General features: G+C 43.1%; 2 protein-coding genes across 2 annotated transcripts; one reads left to right on the top strand and one right to left on the bottom strand.

Annotated features, from left to right (window-relative positions):
• The first annotated feature begins 11296 nt into the window (after positions 1-11296).
• heyl (hes related family bHLH transcription factor with YRPW motif like) lies at positions 11297-14761 on the top strand. The gene is made up of 5 exons (XM_070922306.1): positions 11297-11376; positions 13427-13493; positions 13583-13666; positions 13760-13841; positions 14085-14761. Exons 1-5 carry the CDS (start codon positions 11297-11299, stop codon positions 14759-14761), a joined length of 990 nt encoding a protein of 329 aa, XP_070778407.1.
• A 2156-nt stretch (positions 14762-16917) lies between these two features.
• On the bottom strand, positions 16918-19942 carry LOC139299226 (coagulation factor XI-like). The gene is made up of 9 exons (XM_070922129.1): positions 19882-19942; positions 19500-19656; positions 19040-19149; positions 18795-18957; positions 18584-18699; positions 18346-18478; positions 18046-18152; positions 17313-17472; positions 16918-17020 (listed from the first exon to the last, which is right to left on the bottom strand). The coding sequence occupies exons 1-9, from the start codon at positions 19940-19942 to the stop codon at positions 16918-16920; spliced, it is 1110 nt and encodes a 369-aa protein (XP_070778230.1).
• Between the last annotated feature and the right edge of the window lie 667 nt (positions 19943-20609).

Here is a 20609-nt window from a genome sequence, read left to right as displayed (position 1 = left end):
TTTCATGCCTGAACCTTTTTCAGTGCCAATATTTTTTTCAGTGCCAACACAATACACAATATGAAACAATACGTGTTTCCATACCAATGTTTCCTTTTTCAGTTTAGGTTTTGTTTTCAATGCCAAAATTGTCATTGTCCTGGCTCCATAGCACAGCCGCCCTCCACATGTACTGTGATGGATTTAATGATGTGGAATTAATGAATTCATGTTTGTAAAATCCCTTATTAGTAGGTGGTAGAACACAGAAAACTTGATACAATTGGTTGCGGGTACAATCAGCCAGACAATTCATATCAGACTAAATCCAATTTGGTCTGAATCAGTGTGTATGGAAAAGTCCCAGGCATGACCCAAGTAAGATGTTTCCTGTGCTCTTTTTCGTATGTAAATTGTATAACTCAAACTGACTTGTAATACAATGTTTTTACCTATGTTTTCAACAAAATATTTTATAGGGTTATTAAAGTACTTTTTGCAGAGAAGTCTGTATTTCATCTACATCTGCGTTTTCTTTGGAATCATGGTAAAACCCTAATACATGGCAATATTAATTCAATTCAAATAAACATCATGGTGCCAGCCTTCCTTTGCTGCAGTGTATTGTCCCTTAGGGCGGCTGTAGCTCAGTTGGTAGTCGCAAGACACTGACATAGATTAACTAAATTAAAAGGAAAAATACTGTGCATCATGTACCTGATGTGAAACGTTATTTTAGACAATGTTCAACTCTACTTAGATCAACCAAACAAAAATTGGAATACTAAATATAAAAAAGTTATGCAAGTGCTGTTTGCAGGTGGGTGAATGAACTCGCACTGCTCGGCTGTAATCCCATTGTACATCTCTAAAATAGGGACAAAAACATACAAATTAACCAAAATAACCTTCATAAAATTTCGCTTTAATTCAAGGTGTGATAAAAAAAAAAGACATATTAAGCAAAATGTTTTATTATTGAGCAGTTAAAAGTATATACGTTTCTTAATCACCCTTTTGTTGGTAAATAATTCTGTTTTCAATAATAAAATCTTTTCTTTAACTCCTATGAAGTTTGAGTTATGTCTGCCATTCTCCATTGCAGAAACTCATTAATAGTGATGATGACAATGATGATGATGGTGATGATGTTGTGGGGAAGAACCTCAAAGTGTCACCCTCCTTCTCATACCAAGTCCGGCATGCCGCTGCACAACCGCAGGCGGCTCTCGCCTGCCCACGTTGTCTGCTCAAGAATACTTGTTTATTTGCCTTCCAGAAAATAATTCCTTCTTTTTATTTTCGGACATAGCGAGAGTAAACAAGTAGTTCCTTCAGCGCCGTGCCACACCCTCTCAGCACAATCCACAGCTCTTAGAAGTGTTTTTGCACTGATGGGTGCCGACCGAGCGACTTATTTGTTTCAGATATTTTCCCATGGCAAACAGGGCGAACACAAAGGCTTCGTGGTGGCCTGTGGAAACCACAGGGTAGGCGTACATGAGCCTCCATACTCACCCTCTTTTGAAAATGAAATTTACGGCACCTCATAAAAACTCTATTCATGCTTATAAGCACTAAATATAAACTAGTATAAACCAGCAGGGTTTGACTCAGTCCTTGTAAACTTGACCTGAGGGAGCGATGTGTCCAGCTGAAGGCAGGCCAAACGTCGGTTGACCCAGCTGCCCAGCCCAAACACGGGTCTGCCCCAAAGCAAAGCTGAAATGGGTTGAATTCTGAGGTCGCTCTGGCTGCTGACCTTCTTCTTGCTCTGACTCGGGGAAACACAAGGCCTTTGTTTTGGTCATTTGTTGACATAAGGACAGGAAACTCCCTCTCCATGGACCTTTCACAGCCAAGCGATCGCACTGGAGTTTCAACAACGCTGCCCTATCCGAGTGGCAGTTTAATGCTGGTTCACACCCAGCAACCCCTTAGGAACAAATTATATTCATGATTTATGATTGGGCTTTGGCTCACGCCTATGATTATGATGGCGTATGATTTACTGATCGAAGCCCAGTCTAAAAAGTAAATACATGTAGCGATGGCTGTTATGTAAGGCTGCATCCAGATTTGGGACCTCACTCATTGTGTGTGTTAGCCACTGTGAGACCCACGGCTGGCACAGAGGGCTCCAGCAGCACCCCTCTGGGTCCCTGTGGTCTGCGCCTCAGCACATAACAGCCACTTAGGCCAGCATTTTCCCAGGCTGAGACAACACACCACGGTGGCAGTGCGAGCCACAGAGAGGGCCTGATTAAAGAGTAGGGACAATGGAGGGAGAGAGACCGTGGTGGCATTTTCCATCTCCGCCGCTGTCTCCTGGGGGGACCAAGTATGTGCCGTGAAACGTTTGAATTATCCCAGAATCTCTGGAATTCAGACAGAGGCACCGCGGAGAGGACCCTCGACCGGGGATCAAAGAGCTTTGAGAGGAGTGCGGTGGACTGGTGGTGAAGTCGCGTACATAGGGGAGTATGAGTGTGTGTGTGCGTGTGTGCGTGCTTGTGTGTTTCAGAAAACTGACTTGAAACAGATAAAAAACAATGTTTGAATTTGAATCATATTTTCTTTTATGGCTACATGTCTAAAGATGTTTTCAAAAAAGCCATGTTTGACTTCTGAGGAGGCGGTGATCACAGAGCAATGAAATACAGGCATGTGGTGTGTGTGTGTGTGTGTGTGTTGCTGTCCTTTTATCCCTCATGGGATCAGATAATGCAATCACAGCCAATCAATGGGAGTCTAATACCCTCTTTAGTTTGGAGACGCCACTCTCCTCTGTGGTGGCAGAGGAAGAGGAAGAGAAAAGCGAGAGGGGGAAACCTCGTCCATCTCTCTCTGTAATTATCACTTAATGTTCTTCGCTGATCTGGAGACGTCTGTCTCTTGCTTAGTCCTTTCTTCCCTCGCTTCGAGAGGAAATGTATCACAGTCTGAAATAAATCTGCCAGCCTTTTTATTATTGTATATTTAGCACCAGAACAGAGTAGTAAATGGAGCCGTCCCAGACCACAAGCTTCCGGTAGCGCCGGGCCTCAGCGCTGGCTGGCTGTCTTTGCCACAGCCAAGTCCAAAGATCAAAGCCTCCTGTACTATATACAGTCAGCTAGTCGTCCTCAAGCATTGACCTCAAGCAAGTTTTCATGTCTGAGAGAGACAGCGTGTGTTTGTGCATGAGCTACATGCAGTGTACAGAATTAGTTCACTACACAAGTATGCCTCCCAGTTTTGCATCAACATCTGCTGTGTGTGCTCTGTGCTGTAAGTCAACCTTTGTCATGGCATTGTCTTGTTTGATGTCAAAAATGACAGCATTGCATTTACACAGAATGCAATCCCAGTGGACTGGGAAGTTGTCTCATGGCATTCAATGAGCACAGTTAGCATCACATATGATCTGATATATGAGTCCCAACCAGTGGTACTTCTACCCTGGAGGAAAACTCAATTAAATTAACTAAACTTCTTGTAATTTGATTTGAAAGACATATCCACATATTTGTATTATGGAGGAAAATAGACAGCCAGAATAGGACTACTAATTGTTGTGACACTGATCTTTAGTCAATTTACAATAAATAAAGTGAGCTGCCCGTCAACGTCAGTCGTAACACACTAACACCACATGTGCAATTGAGTTAGCTGGTTAGCAAGGGAGCAGATACATTGAGATAGCGAGCTAATTAATAAATTAATAAGCAAATAATTAGCTAATGATGAAACAGTTGAAATGGCAAGCTAAAGGTAATGAATTAACGGCTTAAATTAGTTAGCTAAAGGTAATGGATGTACAATTGAAATAGATAGCTAAAATAATGAATAAACAGTTAAAACAGAAGTAATAGATGAACAGCTGAAATACTCAAAGTCATGGATAAATGGTACAAACATCTATCTTTTACAACTGCAAGTGGTAGTAGCATGTTTGCTTGCAAATGCAAACTTGACCAAAGGAACATTGACAATTCAATGATATGAAATTTGCTTTTAACAATAACCACTTTTACACAATTAATAGTGTTAAATAACAAGTTTTTAATCCATTCATAAAAACATATTTGGAACATGGACGGGTGGTGTTGATGAAGGGGTATTTGAGCTCATCTGAAAGGGCAGTGGGAGTATGTCAGACAAAAAAGAAAGGGAACCACTGGGATTTCTATTCAAGATAGGGCCATATCACGCATTCACTCCAAAACACTAATACCTAGTGTGCATGTTTATAGATCAGCTGATCTGATCCAGTCCATTAATTTTACTGAACAACACAGACTTAGTTTGGTTTCAGTTAAAAAGAAATGCTGATAAAATCCAGATTCAGTGCATCCATTATTTCAGTTCTAGTAATTTTGAATAATAAAAGCCACTATGAGGACCAATAAAAGTGGTACCAATTCCCTCAGGAGATGAAAATTCTGTTTGTCATTACCCTCATCCTTCCCCCGTCAAAAGTCTTCCTGTCTTTCTCTGCACACTCACTGTAATCCCCTTCTGGGAATGCTAAAAATTACCCAGCAGTTCGGTGGCGGCAGGTTTTTATGCTGGTTTTTAGGGGCTTATGTCTGCTCTTCCGAGCTGCCGTCGGAACGAGGTGTCGGCTGGATGCCTCCCAGATAAGGCCGTAATCTGAGGTGTAAAGTTATAAGAGGGATTTGGGAAAGTGAGAGGCTGTCAGAGGGCAGCAGCCAAGAGTGTCTCGGGCAGCGTAAAACAGGGATGGGGCACCATCTCCTTGGTTTATGACTCTGTGAGAGCTCTTCTCAACCAACCTGGTATCCAATTAATCCAAATCTCTGAATTTCAACCTGACAGAGGAACAGATGCATATGTTTTCTGTTTTGAACACACCCTTGTCATGTACAGTTTGATTTCTTTTCAGAACTACAGGCTTCTACAGAGAACGCCTTTTCTTTAGACACTGACGAAAATAGAAAGCTGATGGAGGAATTAAGCATCACATGGCTCCTTTGCAATAAAAATGAGTCTCCTCCATAAACTTGAATGATAGTCAGCTTCCAAGTCAAAACGCTTGAGCGAAACTAGCTTTACAGTGGCTAATATTAGCTGAGTCTTAAAATCCCCCCAGTCATCAAATCGGGCATAGTTGCATGCATGGCTGAGGGGACGCAGTGGATTAGCCCTGAACTCTTTCATTTTTCACTTTCCCCTTTTTCCGCCTCCTCTTTCTCTGTGGCTCATAAAAGATTGCGTCCTGTGTGTGATGTGGCGGAGGAGTGCAGTCAGAATGAACTGATTACGGACGAGGGCCGGCGTGCCTTTGAGTCATGGCACCGAACGACATTCTTCAAGCACTTAAAAATAGTAACCGTTGGCTTTTTTTCAGGTTTGTTTTTCTCATTGAAGGACTTTGGGGCATCCTCTGTTGGCTTTTTTTGGAGAGTCGAATCATAACCAGATTCTTCTTTTTCTCCACCCCCTCCCCCCTTTTCTCTCTTCTTTCATTTTGTTATTGGGAGTTTGTTTAATCTTGTGAAGAAAATTGGCTTAGCGTGGGAAAGGCAGAATGCTTTTGGGGATAGGTTTTGTTGTTTTAGAGTTGTGCGCATTGTTTTTTTGTTTTTTTTTCCGTGCAGGAAGAAAATGTGCCAGTTTGTGCCAAAACCTCATGAGGTATAGATAAAAAGGGGCTGAGTGAGAGGGAGGCCGCAACACCACGACAAAGATATGGGCTGTCTAAGCAAAGAGCTTTACAAATGACAATCTCCAGGGGAAAAGGGGGGAGACAAAATAAGGGAGGAAGGCAGTGGAAGAGGAGGGTGGAGGAAAAGAGGAGAAACAAATGTGGATGGATTGGTAGGAGGAGGAGGAGGAGGAGGAAGATGGGTATTGGGGGGAAATAACGCAGAGCAGTGAGGAGGGAGGGGAGGAGATGAGAGGGGAAACATTCCCCCTTGCCCACATTAAAGACATAAAAAAGAAAACAAACAGAAAAACATGTCTGACATAAAGAGGCTGGTTTCCGCGGCGACAGCACAATGGCTGCCTGTGGCTCTCGGGGCCCTCGCCGTCCCGTCTGGGGCCCGGCACCAGCGAAAGTCACCACAGTCACAGGGCCCATGAGCGTGTGTGTGTGTGTGTGTGTGTGTGTGAAACATGGTGAATGTCATCACAGGCCTAGTACTGTGGGAACCGCCATGAAAGGGACCCCACTCGGAAGCCACAAAAGTTCCTTTCTGCTTCTTCTCTTCGGCTTTTAGCCTCTTTATTTATCTGTGTGTAGGGGAGCCGGATGAGGAGGGAGGACTCTCTCTCGCCCTCTCTGTTCTCTCTCTATGTTTCTCGCTCTCTGACAGGCAGCATGACCCATCACTGCAGCCCTCCTGCCCTCTTGACACCTCAAATCACAGCAGCCACTATCTCAAACACATATACTGACTGTGTCTAACCCTATTTCTCTGGAGGTTTATTCACACCTCATATCAGCTCAATCAGATCATTAAAAACACAACGCAGCTCTTTAGAAACACCCTATAGGAACAAACCTGGTGTTCCCAGGAATGCCTCATATATCCAGGTTATTTGGAGTGAATCATGGAGATGGCCAGACAGGCAGTGCCGCAGGTCCCAGGCATTCCTTATGTGTCTGAAGGGCAGATAATTCCCTCATGGGTCCCGCCTGGACAGTGCCAAGCTACTCCGGTGCCAGTTCCCATGCCAATCCAATCTTGACCCCAGCGACTGAGCGCCCAGCCCCAGGCTGACTACTACAAAGGCCTCATACCAATAAGAAATAAACAGATTTTTTGGGTGTATGTCAATAGCACTTGCATACAGCAGGGCACCATGCAGGGCTCCTTTGACCACAACTGGCCTTTCATATATTCTCTGCAGGGGTTCTAGACAGTGAACAAACATTAGATTTTGACTACTTGATTACATCTGAGGAGTTATTTCTGGGTATGTCAAACGATTTATTTACACCAATGCCATTCTTACTAAGGTATTTTTCAAGGATATAAATTAAAATAAAAGTAAATAAAACCTTTTTAAAACCACAGCTTCACAGTTACAAAAAAACAAACAAACAAAACAAACTATGATAAAAAGCATTTGAATGAATATTTAAATTAGAGACAAGCAAGAATCATTAAAGAATAACAAAAGTGGCTCACCATCTTGGCTTTGCTCCCTTGTGTCATAAAAAGTTGCCATCTTTGTATTTCCTCTTGTATTATCACAAACATGCTCGTGATTTCAACGCAACATTGTTTCTATGTTTTTGTATTAGTTGCACATCGTCGCTGTACAGTGAAAACCATGTTTCTAAATATTAAAGTTTTCTGATTAACTGAAAGATTATCTTCTATTTTCTGTTTTGAGAAAATTATCTCCCATATGTGGCAAAAATCAATCATAAATTAACATAAATTATTGCAGAAAATTGATTGTCAATGAGCTTCAAACTAGGCTGTTTTTCTTATTTTATGAAAACGTGACATGTTGGAGATACATTAGACTGTCAAACATGCACTAAACTGAGTTTATGAATATTATGATGTATTCCAGCTTTTTCACTGAAAGTCTATATATGCCTGAAAACCACTGAAAATGTTACAAATTTAGAAACTGTTGCTTTCCCAAAATGTGTTTAGAGGTTAGGTTTAGATACATAAATGAGCACTTTCAACTGCTTTTCCCAGCTTGTTTCTGCATGATATATAATAATAAAGTTATGTTAATATAAATAACACATCCTCAGTGTATTCACTGATGAAGATTCCAGACGCTTAAAATGACTGGTATTTGTATATATGATATAAGCACCACTACTGTTTGTAGTTGTGCACTTTTGTGAGAAATAAAATACACTGAAAGGATTGACTCTTTGTATCTTTTTTGATGTTTAATGGTTTACTAAAAGTATTGTAGTATTTTTGTCTTTGGGTGTCTTTTTACACTGGAGTATCTACATTTTAGGGGGGGAAAGAGGCTGAAAGTTGGCTTTCTGTTACTGAAAAACAGAGTACAAATAATCAAAGTCAACCATCTAGTGAGACATATCTGATCAGTTATTCAGTTTGACATGAATGCAGAGAAAAAGTCACAAACAAAATATCCTGCTGAGCTGGTTCCATCTCACAGACTTTCAAACAATAGCAATAGTCATGCATCAGGAACAATAATTGCAGCTGAGTGTTTGTGCCTTATAAATTGTGGGTATGCACTGTCCACATTCGTGTGAAGGAGTTGCGTGTGTGTGTGTTCTTGTATGAATCAGCTCATTGCCCATATGTGTGTATGTCCCTGAGCGTTCACACGTTCATATTCGAGTTGCGCATGTGTGCGTGTGTGCGCAAATTGTAAAAGTATGAGCTTGTTAATTTCAATAAGGGACGTCGCCTTGTTGTGGTTTGGAGGGATGGGAGGGAGAGGACTTGAAGTGGCCGACCAAGATCGCCAGAAATCTCCCAGAATTCCATCCCACCATCCAGTGCCAGCTCTCTCTCTTATGTTTCTCCCCATCGCCCTCCCTTCACACACCCCCACCATGAAACCATTTTCATAATTAACTTATTTATTTATTCATTCATCTTCTTAATTACTTTCCACTTTGTGCATGTTTTCCATGCATCTTGCCCCATCCTGGAACAACTGGGAGGTGTGGCCGGCCAAAAACGATGAGAGAAGCCAGAGTGATTTCAATTTCTTTTTTTTTGAACAAGAAAGACTGGTGATACAGAGAAGAAAGTTATTCTTTGAAGACAAGGGCGGGTGGGTGATAAAAATAACAACAGAGAAGAGACTGAAGCCTGACTTCATAGATGTCTCTTTTCTTTCAGACTCTTTCTTCCCTGTTTTCTGATGCTGAAATTAGATCCAGATCTGAATTAAGGAATGATTGGTAATGAAAGGATATGTAGACGGGGGGTTGTTTGGAGGGGGGGGGGGGGGGGGGGGGTTCTCTTTTCTGTTAGTCCTGACTCATACTCACCACACCATAATCCCCCTGGTGATGGTCACACTGATTACTGACACTTGGGCATTACAAACACACGCACACGCACATGTTTTAAGTTAGTTTATTACTTTACATGTATGATATGATAAAATGCAGACGGGCAAGGCTCAGTTACATCTAATGCAAGTGAAATAAACAGAAAAACAAAGCACATCGTCTTAAAAGAGACAAAGAAAGAGAAACATCTGGAGTAAGAGAAATAAATCAAAATACACCTGATTTTATTTACAAAGAGCTCTTTACAACCTACAACTGACTAACTAAAAAAGACACTCGTTCAAAAAACATGCACAAAGATCTTGTGCTCATGCATTGTCGTTTAAACTAACACACCCTTCCAGTCTGCCAGGCAGGAAGAGACACACTCAGCTGGGCATTGTGTGGAAGGGGGCATGCCACTTGGCCTCTCTCCGTCTTTCACACACACATATGCACACACTGCTGGGTCAGTCAGGCATCGCTCCTAACAACGGGCGCCTGGGCTTTGTGTTTCCATGGCAATCTGTACCAGCAATCTTCCCACGGTGGCGGCGGAACCGAGCGCTAAGTGTTGCAAGGGGCCGTGTGTGTGTGTGTGTGTGTGCGTGCAGAGAGTGCTATCTTGTCCAGTGAAGAGCCCAGATGTTCAGACACTCACTGGGCTGAGTCCTCTCTTGACCCCTCAGTACCTGCCCTCATCTCTGCACACACTGACACACTCAAGACAGATCAAAAGTTTGGAAGTAGGGTTTAAAAGTGTGCACCTGAGCTCCGATCTCGCTTTCTCAATTTGCAGGATTTCTTTATGTCATGATTACAGAAAAAAACACTCCCAAATCTGTGTCAATAGTCACATTTTCAAAAACCAATAATCAGCAATCTGTAAATCTGTGTATATATGTATAATTCTGTGATTCACAACCAGAGTTAAGTTAATTGTAATGGATAAGAAATAGTTAGCTAAGAGGAATGCATAAACAGCTGAAATAGTTACATTTGGTGAAAAGTAATGAATCAGCTTTTGAAATAGCTAGTTAAAGTAGTGGATTAAACATCTAGCTTCTGCTACTCCAAGTGGTGGAAACAGCCTATGTATGTAAAGTTGAGCAACGAAACCTATACACTGACAATTCAATTGTATGAAAAAAAAAAATATTGTAACAATAACCCCTTTTGTATAATGAAACAGATTTGTAGCCTGGCGAGTGGTGTTGATGAAAGGGTCGGCCTGAGGTTTCACTGATTGGGAATTACTGGTGTAAATGATTTACACCTTAGTAAGCAGTATTAAAGCAATATGAAGTATTGCTTACGGATGAAGGGGAAAAAAATATGCATGCTTTTCAGATTTGTCTTCATATTGTGGTTGTTTGCTGATCACTGACAGCTGCCTAAAGGGTCATGGGCTATCTTTTTATTACTGCAGTACTGTTTTCTCTCTCTGCTGTTTGCCTCTCACACTCACTCACAAAAAGCAGTTCACTAACTCCATTCTCCAAGTCACCTGTGCGATTGTGTGAGAGTCAAGCTTTATGCACTGTCACACACTCCCCTGTTAGACGATGGAGTGTTTTCACGGTCCATCATTCCCACACTCCTCACCTCTCTCCCTCCCGTTGCCATTGTTCTACAAAGCAGTATAATTAAAGGAGCAGAAAGAGAAAGAACGGAGGACAGAAAGAAGGAAGGAAGGAGAACAGGATGAGATTGGAGGCTAATTGACTGAGGATGACTGAGCAAAGGGGTGGAAAGATGGGGCCGGGGGGTAGGGAGGGAGGGAAGGAGGGTGACAAGCTGGGGAAGGCCAGATTAAAGGGAGGGAGGAGGGACAGGGAGAAGAGGCGGGGGAGCCAAAACTGGCAACCCTGCCCCAACTGCCAAAGTCCTATTTTGTCATTGGGTGGCTGTGACAGAGAGAGGGAGCCAAGAGAGGAATAACAGAGAGAGAGAGCGAGAGACTATGATTGGATGCCAGTGATAGAGTAAAAGACTAAAGCAGCTTGTGAATTTTCTTAGTTGCCATGGGCCCTTGGGGGTCGATCAAGTGGCACTGCTGACTCACAGAGGAAAGGACAGAAGACACATGAAGAAACAACAACAAAAAAAACCCAAACACAAGTGACAAGAAGTAACTAAGGACAACAAGGCTTTTATAAGTAACAGCTCAAGAGAAGCAGAGAGTGAGGGGCACACAGGGTGAGCGCTTAGTCCAGAGGGGAGTCGGTCTTCAGTGTGTTGCCTCCACGCAGCAGAGATAGAGAGAGAGCGGCCGACAGGATCACAGAAATCCAGCAGTCCATCATCTATCCGTCCATCCATCAATCCAGCCGGTGAGGAAGGGGCAGAGACATGAAGAGACCTCACGACTACAGCTCCCCAGACTCGGACACAGACGAGTTCATTGACGTGGGACAAGAAGACGGCTATTGGTGAGCATCCGCCAGCCACACCTGAGGTTGTAACACATGCCCTGCAATCACACTTTAAAGGAAAATGACACGACATACAGCTGCAATTAGTAGCTACACACATATTTGGCAGTGTACTGTTGGCTTTACAAGCATGTTGATAGATACTTCCATACACAAAGCTGCAGACAAGTTGAAAGACGCCAGGAAAAGTGTCAGTTTTGAAGTCTGAGAAGCTGGTGTGGTTTATGAAGCAATAATGAAAAAAGATGTTGTTGCTGTCAGTGTGAAGTTTAACTCCAGGCCTCTGGCAGCAAACCTCCCGTATTCACTGAGATATATATCCATTGCATTTCCCCTCTCCGTGAAACGGTGTCATGTTTGCTCCTTTTACTCGCCCATGTGAGTAAATGTAGAGGTTTATGACATGCATTACAATAAGTATAGGTTAAAAATGATGATGATGATGATGGCCTGTCACGTTTGGAGTGTGGTGATGGGTTGTCATAAGCAGCATTTGAGAATAAATGTATTTAATATAGAAAATATCTTCAGATCAAATACATCATGTGAGTCAAGATTCACAATGTATTCATCAATTATTTTGGGTTGATTTATTATTGCACATTTTTGTGATGCAGCCTCTCCAGTTCCAGTTCAGGAACTCTTCGATGTCGCATTAAACAGAAAAAGTGAGCAGTCAAATTAATATCAAAGCAACAAAGAGGGACGACTCGTATACTGAGCATTTTATAATAGTTTGTGGGAACATTTGAGGCACGCTGTGTATGAGTGAATGCAATTAAATTATTTTATTTACCTTTAAAATATGACGTTTTGATTCATTTGAGAGATTTAATTCACGATCAAAAATACGGATATTTCGAAAGGCTTTTTTTGCTCTGTTGTGTGAAAGTTATAATCTTATATCCAGGAAACCTCATGATAATAATTAATCATAGTTTGTTTTTATTCATTATACACACACACGTCATTATTCATGTGCATAGTTATAGAAGACATAAGGTGGAAAATGCAAACTAAAAACTAAAATGCTTTTTATTTGAAAGAAAAAAAATCCTTTGAACCTTTGAAGGCAAATGCGACCTACAATGCCAAGCTGCTTACCTGCAGTCTATTATTTATAACTTGATAAGCAGTAAAATGACTCCTAACACTGCACACACATTCTTTTCAAGTCATTATCCCAATTTGCTTTTTAGGTGAATTAGTCAAATTCCTTGTCTGGAATTACAGAAATGTGGATTAAAGAGAATTAATGAATATTTAAGAGTGAAATGTTCATCAGAGAGTATTTGCAATAGTGCATCTAGAGTATACAAAAACACATTCACACCAATACTGGTTACATCACAAGCCCTGAGCAAGCCAATAGCACTGAAGACGGTTTGGATAAATCAAATTGCCATGTGACATGCAAACAGAAGACAGTGCCGCCTTTTCAAGTCAGCCCCATCAAACATAAACCTAAACAAAAACACACAGCTAAATTGGCAGCCTTCATGTTAAAATCTAATAGAAACTCAATAAGTCTCTGGTGGGACAGTTTGAAGACATCTCCAAGCTGTCAGGCTCTTTCAGGCCTGTAAGATGAGAGTTCACAAACAAACACGATCCACATTGAGTGACTGTACTCGGAGGAGCTCAGATCCCATGCTGCACGTTGGAGCCCCACGCGAGCGAAAGCGTCGCCCCGAGGCTATATAATCATCTTTCTAAAAGTGCTTTCGCTCAGATGGAAAGGAGAACAGCATGTCATTTCACTGAGACTAATGTCCAGAAACGAATTAAACTAAAAACAATCTTGTCTTCCCTCCTCTCCCAGCGCTCCTATGCCTATGCCCAAAAAACTAATTAGATTGAAGGGAGCTGATGTGCCATCCTGCCTCTGTGTTATATTAAGGAGGATAATAATAACAATATGCAGGAGAATCAAAGTTACCATGTTTCCCTCTGTGCCAGTGCCATCCGCCCCCTGCCCCCCGACCCCCTCCCCCCCACCTCACCCCCCTCATCTCTCTCTTTCTCTCTCTCTGTCTCCATGGTACAGCCCAGTCACCGGGTCCATGTCTCCTGGCAGCGCCTCGCAGATTCTGGCTCGAAAGAAGAGAAGAGGGGTGAGTGGATTACAGCCTTGGATCTTAATCTTTTTAGTCCGGTTGTTTTGGTTGGCCCTGACTGTCCCTCTGCTGCTCTTGCTGTGTAGATCATAGAGAAGAGGCGCAGAGACCGGATCAACCACAGCCTGTCAGAGCTCAGGAGGCTGGTGCCCAGTGCTTTTGAGAAACAGGTAACTGCTCATGAATCAATTGAAACAGAAGTAATAAACCAGCTTCATGCCATCTGATGCAACTGAGTAAAATGTTGTTCATTTTCCCTACAGGGTTCATCTAAGTTGGAGAAAGCAGAGATCCTGCAGATGACTGTGGACCACCTCAAACTTCTGCATGCCATGGGAGGCAAAGGTGAGACTTTGTTTGTTGTTTGCCAAAAGAAATCACTTTGCAGCTTTTTCTGCTTGTCATCCATTTTCTGTGGATCATAGACACAAAAAGCCCTTGAAATAATGCAAGAAAACATCTAAAACCCTTTAATTATTTGTTGTCCTCTTTTTTGGACCAGAAATAATATAAAATAACTAAATCATGACGAACTGCATTCCATTACTATTATTCAGTGCATGACTAAACTCTCTGTTTCTCTCTTAGGTTACTTTGATGCGAGGGCCTTGGCAGTCGACTACAGGACCCTGGGCTTTAGGGAGTGTGTTGGGGAGGTGGTGCGGTACCTCAGCTCCCTTGACGGGGAGTCCCCGGACCCTGTAGGAGCCCGCCTGGTCTCCCACCTTTCCCACTGCGCAAGTGAGCTAGACCCTCTCCTCTTACAGTCGCCCCCGGCCTCCGCCCTGCCCTTTCCTCCTTGGCCATGGGCGTCCTTCCCTCAGATCTCCCCCACCTCATCGGCCTCCTCCTCGCCTCCTTTCCCCAGCGGGCGAAGGGATCTGGCCCTGCTGGGGAGCTACCCGTCGCCCGCCTCCCTTCGCCTCGCTCCCCTGGCCGGCTGCCAGCAGGGCGCACCACCGCTCCTTACGCCTACAGCCCTGGCCACCATCCACAGGGTGTCCTCCCTCGCAGCGTCCCCAGCCCTAGCCCCCTCTAGACCGAGCCTGCCGTCCCCCCACAGCGCCACCAGGGCCTCGCCTCTTCCCCTCCTCACACCTTCCTCTTCCTCTCCTTCCTCCTCTTCTACTTCATCATCTTCTGGCCCACTGCAAGTCTCTTTCAGGCCCTTTGAACCTCTGGGGTCTCCCACAGCCCAGCGTAGGGGCTTAAGCGGTTCAGCCAAGTCGGCCCAGGGATGGGGGACTGAGATTGGAGCTTTCTGAGGGTCTACCCTGGTTTCATTTTCCAAATGAACTCTGTACAGTGGACGTGGAACTCCCATGTGCACCATGTAGCAAATATGATACCTTTGGAGAAAGAAGTGTTGAACCTTTGAAGGACTCTAAAAGCCATATCAGACTGTGGGTGAAGTGTCAGATAATCACAAACAATCACAAATAATGGAAGAATGAAGGAATGTGAAAGAATAGAAGATTTGAATAAATTCACATTCATGATTCTTGCTTGACAAATACACACAGTGTCCAACAGAGCCATATATATATATAAAGCTCGACAGAGTGAAGTTGAGTTTTTACTGATCTTTTAACTGTGATATTTGTTTGATGTTTTGTTTTTTTTTCTCTCAAAACATTTATACATTTGATTGCATTTTCCAATTTTGAAGAATGTTTGACAAAAATTTCTATAAAGACTAAGTGCCTTTACCTTTGTTCATGTTTTCCTCTGTGTGTTTTTTCTGACTGTATGCACAAATGGCAGCGCGTACTTGCAGCTAACCATTATCTGCTGTCAATGCAAATGGCAAAGGAATGGTCGAAAGCTACATGTTAGCCACTTAATCCATATTAGCCATGTCTTACACGTTCCCCAGCCGGAACCCCCTCTGTATCTAAGCTGTCTCCAGTGATGGCTGATGGGAGCTGTGGTCTTGTGGCTGCAGAGGATAAACATGGTGGGAGCTGGTGATGTTTTTGGGATGCCGCGGCGAGGCAAACAGACCCATCACTTTGCCCTCTAATTGGCAGTCCCCTGTAATTAACTTTACCCTCATATCAGTCTATGTATCTTTCTCTCCTCTGCTGTCTCTCTGCCATTCTTTCTCTCCAATCTTGTGGTACACCAGCGGATATCTTTTCTCCCTGTTTGTCTGCGCCACTGTCTCCTCAACAATGGACAGACAGAAGAAGAGGGCGAGAGGGAGGGATGGAGAGGCTGAGAGAGGAGAAAACAAAGAAAAAAGATCTGAAGGGCTGTGGTTGGGTGACTGATTTGGCGTAGACGTTCAATAACAGGGCGGGAGGGAGGCAGGAGACAGGGTTAAGGGGGAGATGAGAAGGATTGTGAAGGTTTAAAAGGACAGGAAGAGGAATAGTGTGAATCACAGAGAGTCGGCCAGCGTGAACAGGGCGCACGAGAAACCCCCCGAACAATGACGACTGACAGTTGCGACCAGTTGTTTCTCAGGAAGATCAGCATAATTGTGCCGTGCTTCACCAAAACGGCTCCGCGGGGATGAGAGAGCAGAGAAGAGCCTTGTGTGTGTTTACTGCTGGAGAACACTTTGATCTACTTCAGGATGCAATGTCTGTGGTCTGCGGTCCAGAAATGTGTGTTCCGCAAAGTGCATATTGTTTATTTGAGTGAGTGTGCTAGTGTGTGCTTAAGCCAGTCTCATGTGCTTGCTGCCCTATGTGTGTGTGTGTGTGTGTGTTTGTGCCTTTCTGAGTGTTTTGTTTATGTGGTGTTGTGTGCACACACGTCCTATGTGTGTGTGTGTGTGTGTGTGTGTGTGTAATGTGAGTCTTCTGGGCTGGCGTCAGGACTGAACCGCGGTGGCGGCGTGGCTCTCGTGCGAGGCCGGCCGGCGGTCGGACGGACGGCATGGTGGTGGAATGTTTGTGGAGGGTGCATGCGTACACATACACACACGCAGACAACACACAAACATAGTAGACACACACACACACACACAGGCTGGCTGGCACTATTCTAGCCTCTGAGCGGAGGAGCCAGAGTCACCACCACAGCTTCCAGGAAGGACAACCACAGTCACACTGCACTGGGTTTCCCACGGGGGAGGGGAGGCCGGAGGGAGAAGAGAGGAAGGAGGGAAGGGAACGATGGAGAAAGAAGGAGGGAAGTGCGCCTGTGTTTGTGTATGTGGGGCGAGGGTGTACGGAATAGTTATGGTTCAAGCTGGATGAGGAAAAGAGGAGGGTTCGATACACAGGGAGGAGGCAGAAGTGAGAGAGAAAATAAATTTCTCCACTGACGTGTAAAAGAAACTCATCCATGTATTAGTGTTTAATCTTTTATTGGTTTATATGAGTGCAATTTTATTTGCTCTCTCTGTTTGTGTGTGTGTGTGTGTGTGTGTGTGTGTGTGTGTGTGTGTGTGTATGTGTGTGCGCGTGCTCTACACACAGTTCTTGAGGGAGAATCCAGACACAACATTGGCCAGTTTGGTAACTTTAGGAGGAGCAGGCACGGTGATGACACGCTTTAGATAGCATATGCGCCTAGAAGAAAAAATCAACGAGAGCATCTTTAATTACGTGCCATGATCAATTGTATGTAAAAATACATCTTCAAATTAATTCAAATGAAAAGTGTGGCTACAAAAAGGCAATCGGAGCACTAATTGAATATACTGATACATGATTTCTGGGTGCTTATTTACTGCTACACTTTTAATATGAATATGATACAGGTCTCTGGTACTGTATGAGCAATGCAGTGTCACATAATGCAGCTTCATCTGTTTGTGTTTGTGTGTGCGTGTTTGCCTGCATGCATGAGGTACAGGCATACCTGTTAGCAGCCTGAGAGAAACCCTCAGTGGCATAGGTGTAGAACTGGCAGTTGGGATCGTCAGTACACGTCCTCTGGCATGCCTCAGCGTCATCTGTCAGCACATTGCGAAGGTCAGATCCCCTGAAATCTACTCCTTCATGAGTTGTGTTAGCCCAGTCTGTTAGCAGAGAGGAACAGGTTTAGACTGCTGCTCCTTGCCAAACTACAGAAACACAACAGCAACAGTAAACTGAGAGGATAGAAACAGACACACATTCATATTTATTGATTATTCCAATCCTTTTCCGTAATATTACATTATATAAGGACCAAATCTAAAATAACAGGTTTTGTTTTAAATTAAATATTTGCAGGTTTGACTCTGGTTTTAGTGTGTTTCACCGCTCAGGGAGTAGGCCACTGTTTCACTTTCACCATAACATCTTAAGGTGATAATACGTGTTCTGTTTGCAATTTGTTGTGCTCAGTCATGGATGAGATGAGGCAGGACAAAAAAAAGTTGGTAAAAAATAGGTAATGGCACAACTACCCCAACCATCAAAAAAAAATACTAATACTATTCAATAGACTGTAAATGCTAAATATACAAAGCACAAAGGAAAACACAAAGAAAAACATTAAAGCAGGGTTAGCCTTTCTGAACACCCAAAACACTGTGCTGGTCTGTTGAAACTGCGTCAAAATGTTTCTCTGTCAGTAATGTGTTTTATATTTGAGAAGTGGTACATACTGTTGTCTAGCTGACAGGAGTGTGTCGGCATCCCAGATGTGACTCCTTCTTTAGCTTTTAACACCATTTCATTTGGATTGTTCTTCAGGTGACACATAAAGTCATCACTGGAAACGTAACGACAACAAAACCTGGTCTCAATGTCATGTGTACATTTTTTAAATGAACAGAAGTTGGGAAAAAAAAGTTAAATTCATTGTTTTCCATCTGAGAAAGTATGGTCAAAATACTTCATACCGCATTAAATATTGCTACTGCTACTACTGACTACCTTAATCAAAATGTACATCCAGACCCCACCTGGCATAAGAGAAGTAGGTACACTGTGGATGAGCAGTGCACAAGGCGTGACAGTGTTCAGGAGAGGCAGCAGGCAGACTCTCTGTGCCATTTCCTGGGGTTTTAGCATTTGGAATTAACTTGATCTGACATTCTGTAAATACACAATTAAAAACAGTGAAAAACTATGCACATGCAAACAGCCTGCAAGATGCTCCCGCAACCAATGCAACCACATTTGCTATGAGCATTGGTGTACCTGTGTCAGACTGTTGTGTTATTTGTAGACTGTGGGAGAATCCGGACACTAAACCAGCCCCTGCCTTTACGCAAGGCCTTGGCACCGTCCAGCTGAATTTAAGGTGGCACTTATATCTACAAACAGAGGAAGAAATAATATTGGTGGGGTGTGGTACGCCATCACTCCACCCTGTTCATCATTTAGTAACAGTAACATTATTCCCTTTCACCTGTATTCTGCTGATGTAAAGTTTCCACTGATAAAGGTAAAGAACTGACAGGAAGGATTATGTGTGCAGGCTCTCTGACACTCCTCATAGTTGGCTGTGAACAAGGTCTGGTAGTCTGCCCCATAGAAGTCCACTCCGTAATACACCTGAGACAGGCAAGGCTCTGGGAGACAGACAGAGTTAAAGAAAGTGTCACCACCAACCAATGTAGCTACCGAACTTGTCTGAAATAGTTGCATGCCTACTTGAATCTGTGTTGCAGGGTTTGAGAGAAAAGCCAGAGGTGAAACCCTGCGCTGAAGTCCGAACGTAGGGCTCCCCAGAGGGCGTGAACTTTAGGTTGCAGTGGAAGTGCCTGGCGAAGAGAGAAGCAGCAGTACTGAGGCCAGCAATTGGCAAATACACATGGCAGGGGGGCAAAGCTTTCAGGACCTCCAGAACCACAGAAGACATTATACAACTGTTTTCACAGGTCCAGTAGTACTAACACTGGCCCCTTTAACTTAAAACTTTCAAAAAATGTAGAGATTTGGTCACCACATTTGCATTTAAGACCTAAGAAATTACATCTGATTAAAACAGTAGGCAGGATTTTATGTTTTAATTTTACAGATTTAAGATTTATTTTCTGAAAGTGTTATATACTTTACTTCTTACAAAATGACTCTTTTGCATTTATTTCAATGTGTATTTTTAGTAACGCACTGCTTTTCGTCACTGGAGTTGGACCGTACGAAGGTAAAGAAGCGGCAGGAGGGGTGCTGGGTGCACAGCAGCTGACAGTGCTCAACATCAGGAGAGTAGAGAAATTGAATGTCTGTTCCCGGGAAATTCTCGTTCTCCAGAAGCTCTGGAGTACATTCTAAAGAAATGGAAACGGAAACATGTACATGCACACAGGTTTAGATAGATTTTTAGATGTTAAGTAATAAAATAGACACAAACAGGATGTAAAACAACATACCGTGTAGCGCGTGTGTGATTTATGTCTACGGATAGACGTGCTGTATATTTTACCGGTAATTAAGCCCTCTAAGACACATTTTGGGCTATACACATATATTTGACTTGACTTGATGTGTATTACCTTGACTAATGGAGACCCCAAAGAGGTAGAGCAGACCCACTAAAATGAAATGTGGTCTCATCTTCATCAGTTTCGAAACCAGTAAAGATTCTTCAAGCACAGCAGCAGTCAAAGAGCTGGTTCTGCAACTGCAAGTGTTTTTTTTTCTGTCCCCACATTTGTACTTTTGAACTATTTGCCTGACTTATTGCTGACTCATTTAGTGATTGGTTGGCATCAAACTCCGTACAACTCTGACCAGACCTGCTGTGGGGGGAAAATGAGGACACAACTTAAATTTGAATAGGCATGGGCTTAAATGAGCATGTACAGGCTGTTGTATTAGACTGCATTAGTTTTAGCTAGGTGTGCTACATGCTGCCGTAGTCGCTTGCAAGCTTTTATGAGCTGGTGCTGTGAAGCCTCTCAGGTCTAATGGTTATTTCAGAGTTGAGATTTTTAAATATTTTGCTGCAGTGGCAAAATAAAAACCCTTCAAAGCAGCGATCAGCACATGGGACAGTTTTTTTCAGCATTGTTTTATTGTTGTTAAAAATTTCAGCTTTCATCAGAGGCCAAATCTTTTTCTATCCGCACTGAGTGGTGTTTTTCACACCCCATGTTTTCAGAAACGTTCAACATGGATATATATATAAAAGGACAAGGAAAACAGCTTTTCCACTATAATGCTGTATGCCTGCTCAGACATGTTCACAGCTGTGTAGCAGTGGAGGTACAATTCTTGCTCT

The sequence above is a fragment of the Enoplosus armatus genome, chromosome 16 (assembly GCF_043641665.1).
Source record: "Enoplosus armatus isolate fEnoArm2 chromosome 16, fEnoArm2.hap1, whole genome shotgun sequence".
Lineage (NCBI taxonomy): Eukaryota > Metazoa > Chordata > Actinopteri > Centrarchiformes > Enoplosidae > Enoplosus > Enoplosus armatus.
The sequence above is the reverse complement of the archived record's forward strand: the minus strand, read 5'-3'. Positions and strand labels throughout refer to the sequence as shown.

What these genes read in the sequence shown, in the direction of transcription:
- heyl (XM_070922306.1), top strand. Translation starts at nt 11,297, where the DNA reads ATGAAGAGACCTCACGACTACAGCTCCCCAGACTCGGACACAGACGAG. An exon ending in GGACAAGAAGACGGCTATTG is followed by an intron (nt 11,377 to 13,426) that starts GTGAGCATCCGC and finishes TCCATGGTACAG; the next exon opens with CCCAGTCACCGGGTCCATGT. An exon ending in CCAGTGCTTTTGAGAAACAG is followed by an intron (nt 13,667 to 13,759) that starts GTAACTGCTCAT and finishes TTTTCCCTACAG; the next exon opens with GGTTCATCTAAGTTGGAGAA.
- LOC139299226 (XM_070922129.1), bottom strand. Translation starts at nt 19,942, where the DNA reads ATGAGACCACATTTCATTTTAGTGGGTCTGCTCTACCTCTTTGGGGTC. An exon ending in ACCTACTTCTCTTATGCCAG is followed by an intron (nt 18,153 to 18,345) that starts GTGGGGTCTGGA and finishes TTACGTTTCCAG; the next exon opens with TGATGACTTTATGTGTCACC. An exon ending in CTCCTGTCAGCTAGACAACA is followed by an intron (nt 17,473 to 18,045) that starts GTATGTACCACT and finishes CTCTGCTAACAG; the next exon opens with ACTGGGCTAACACAACTCAT.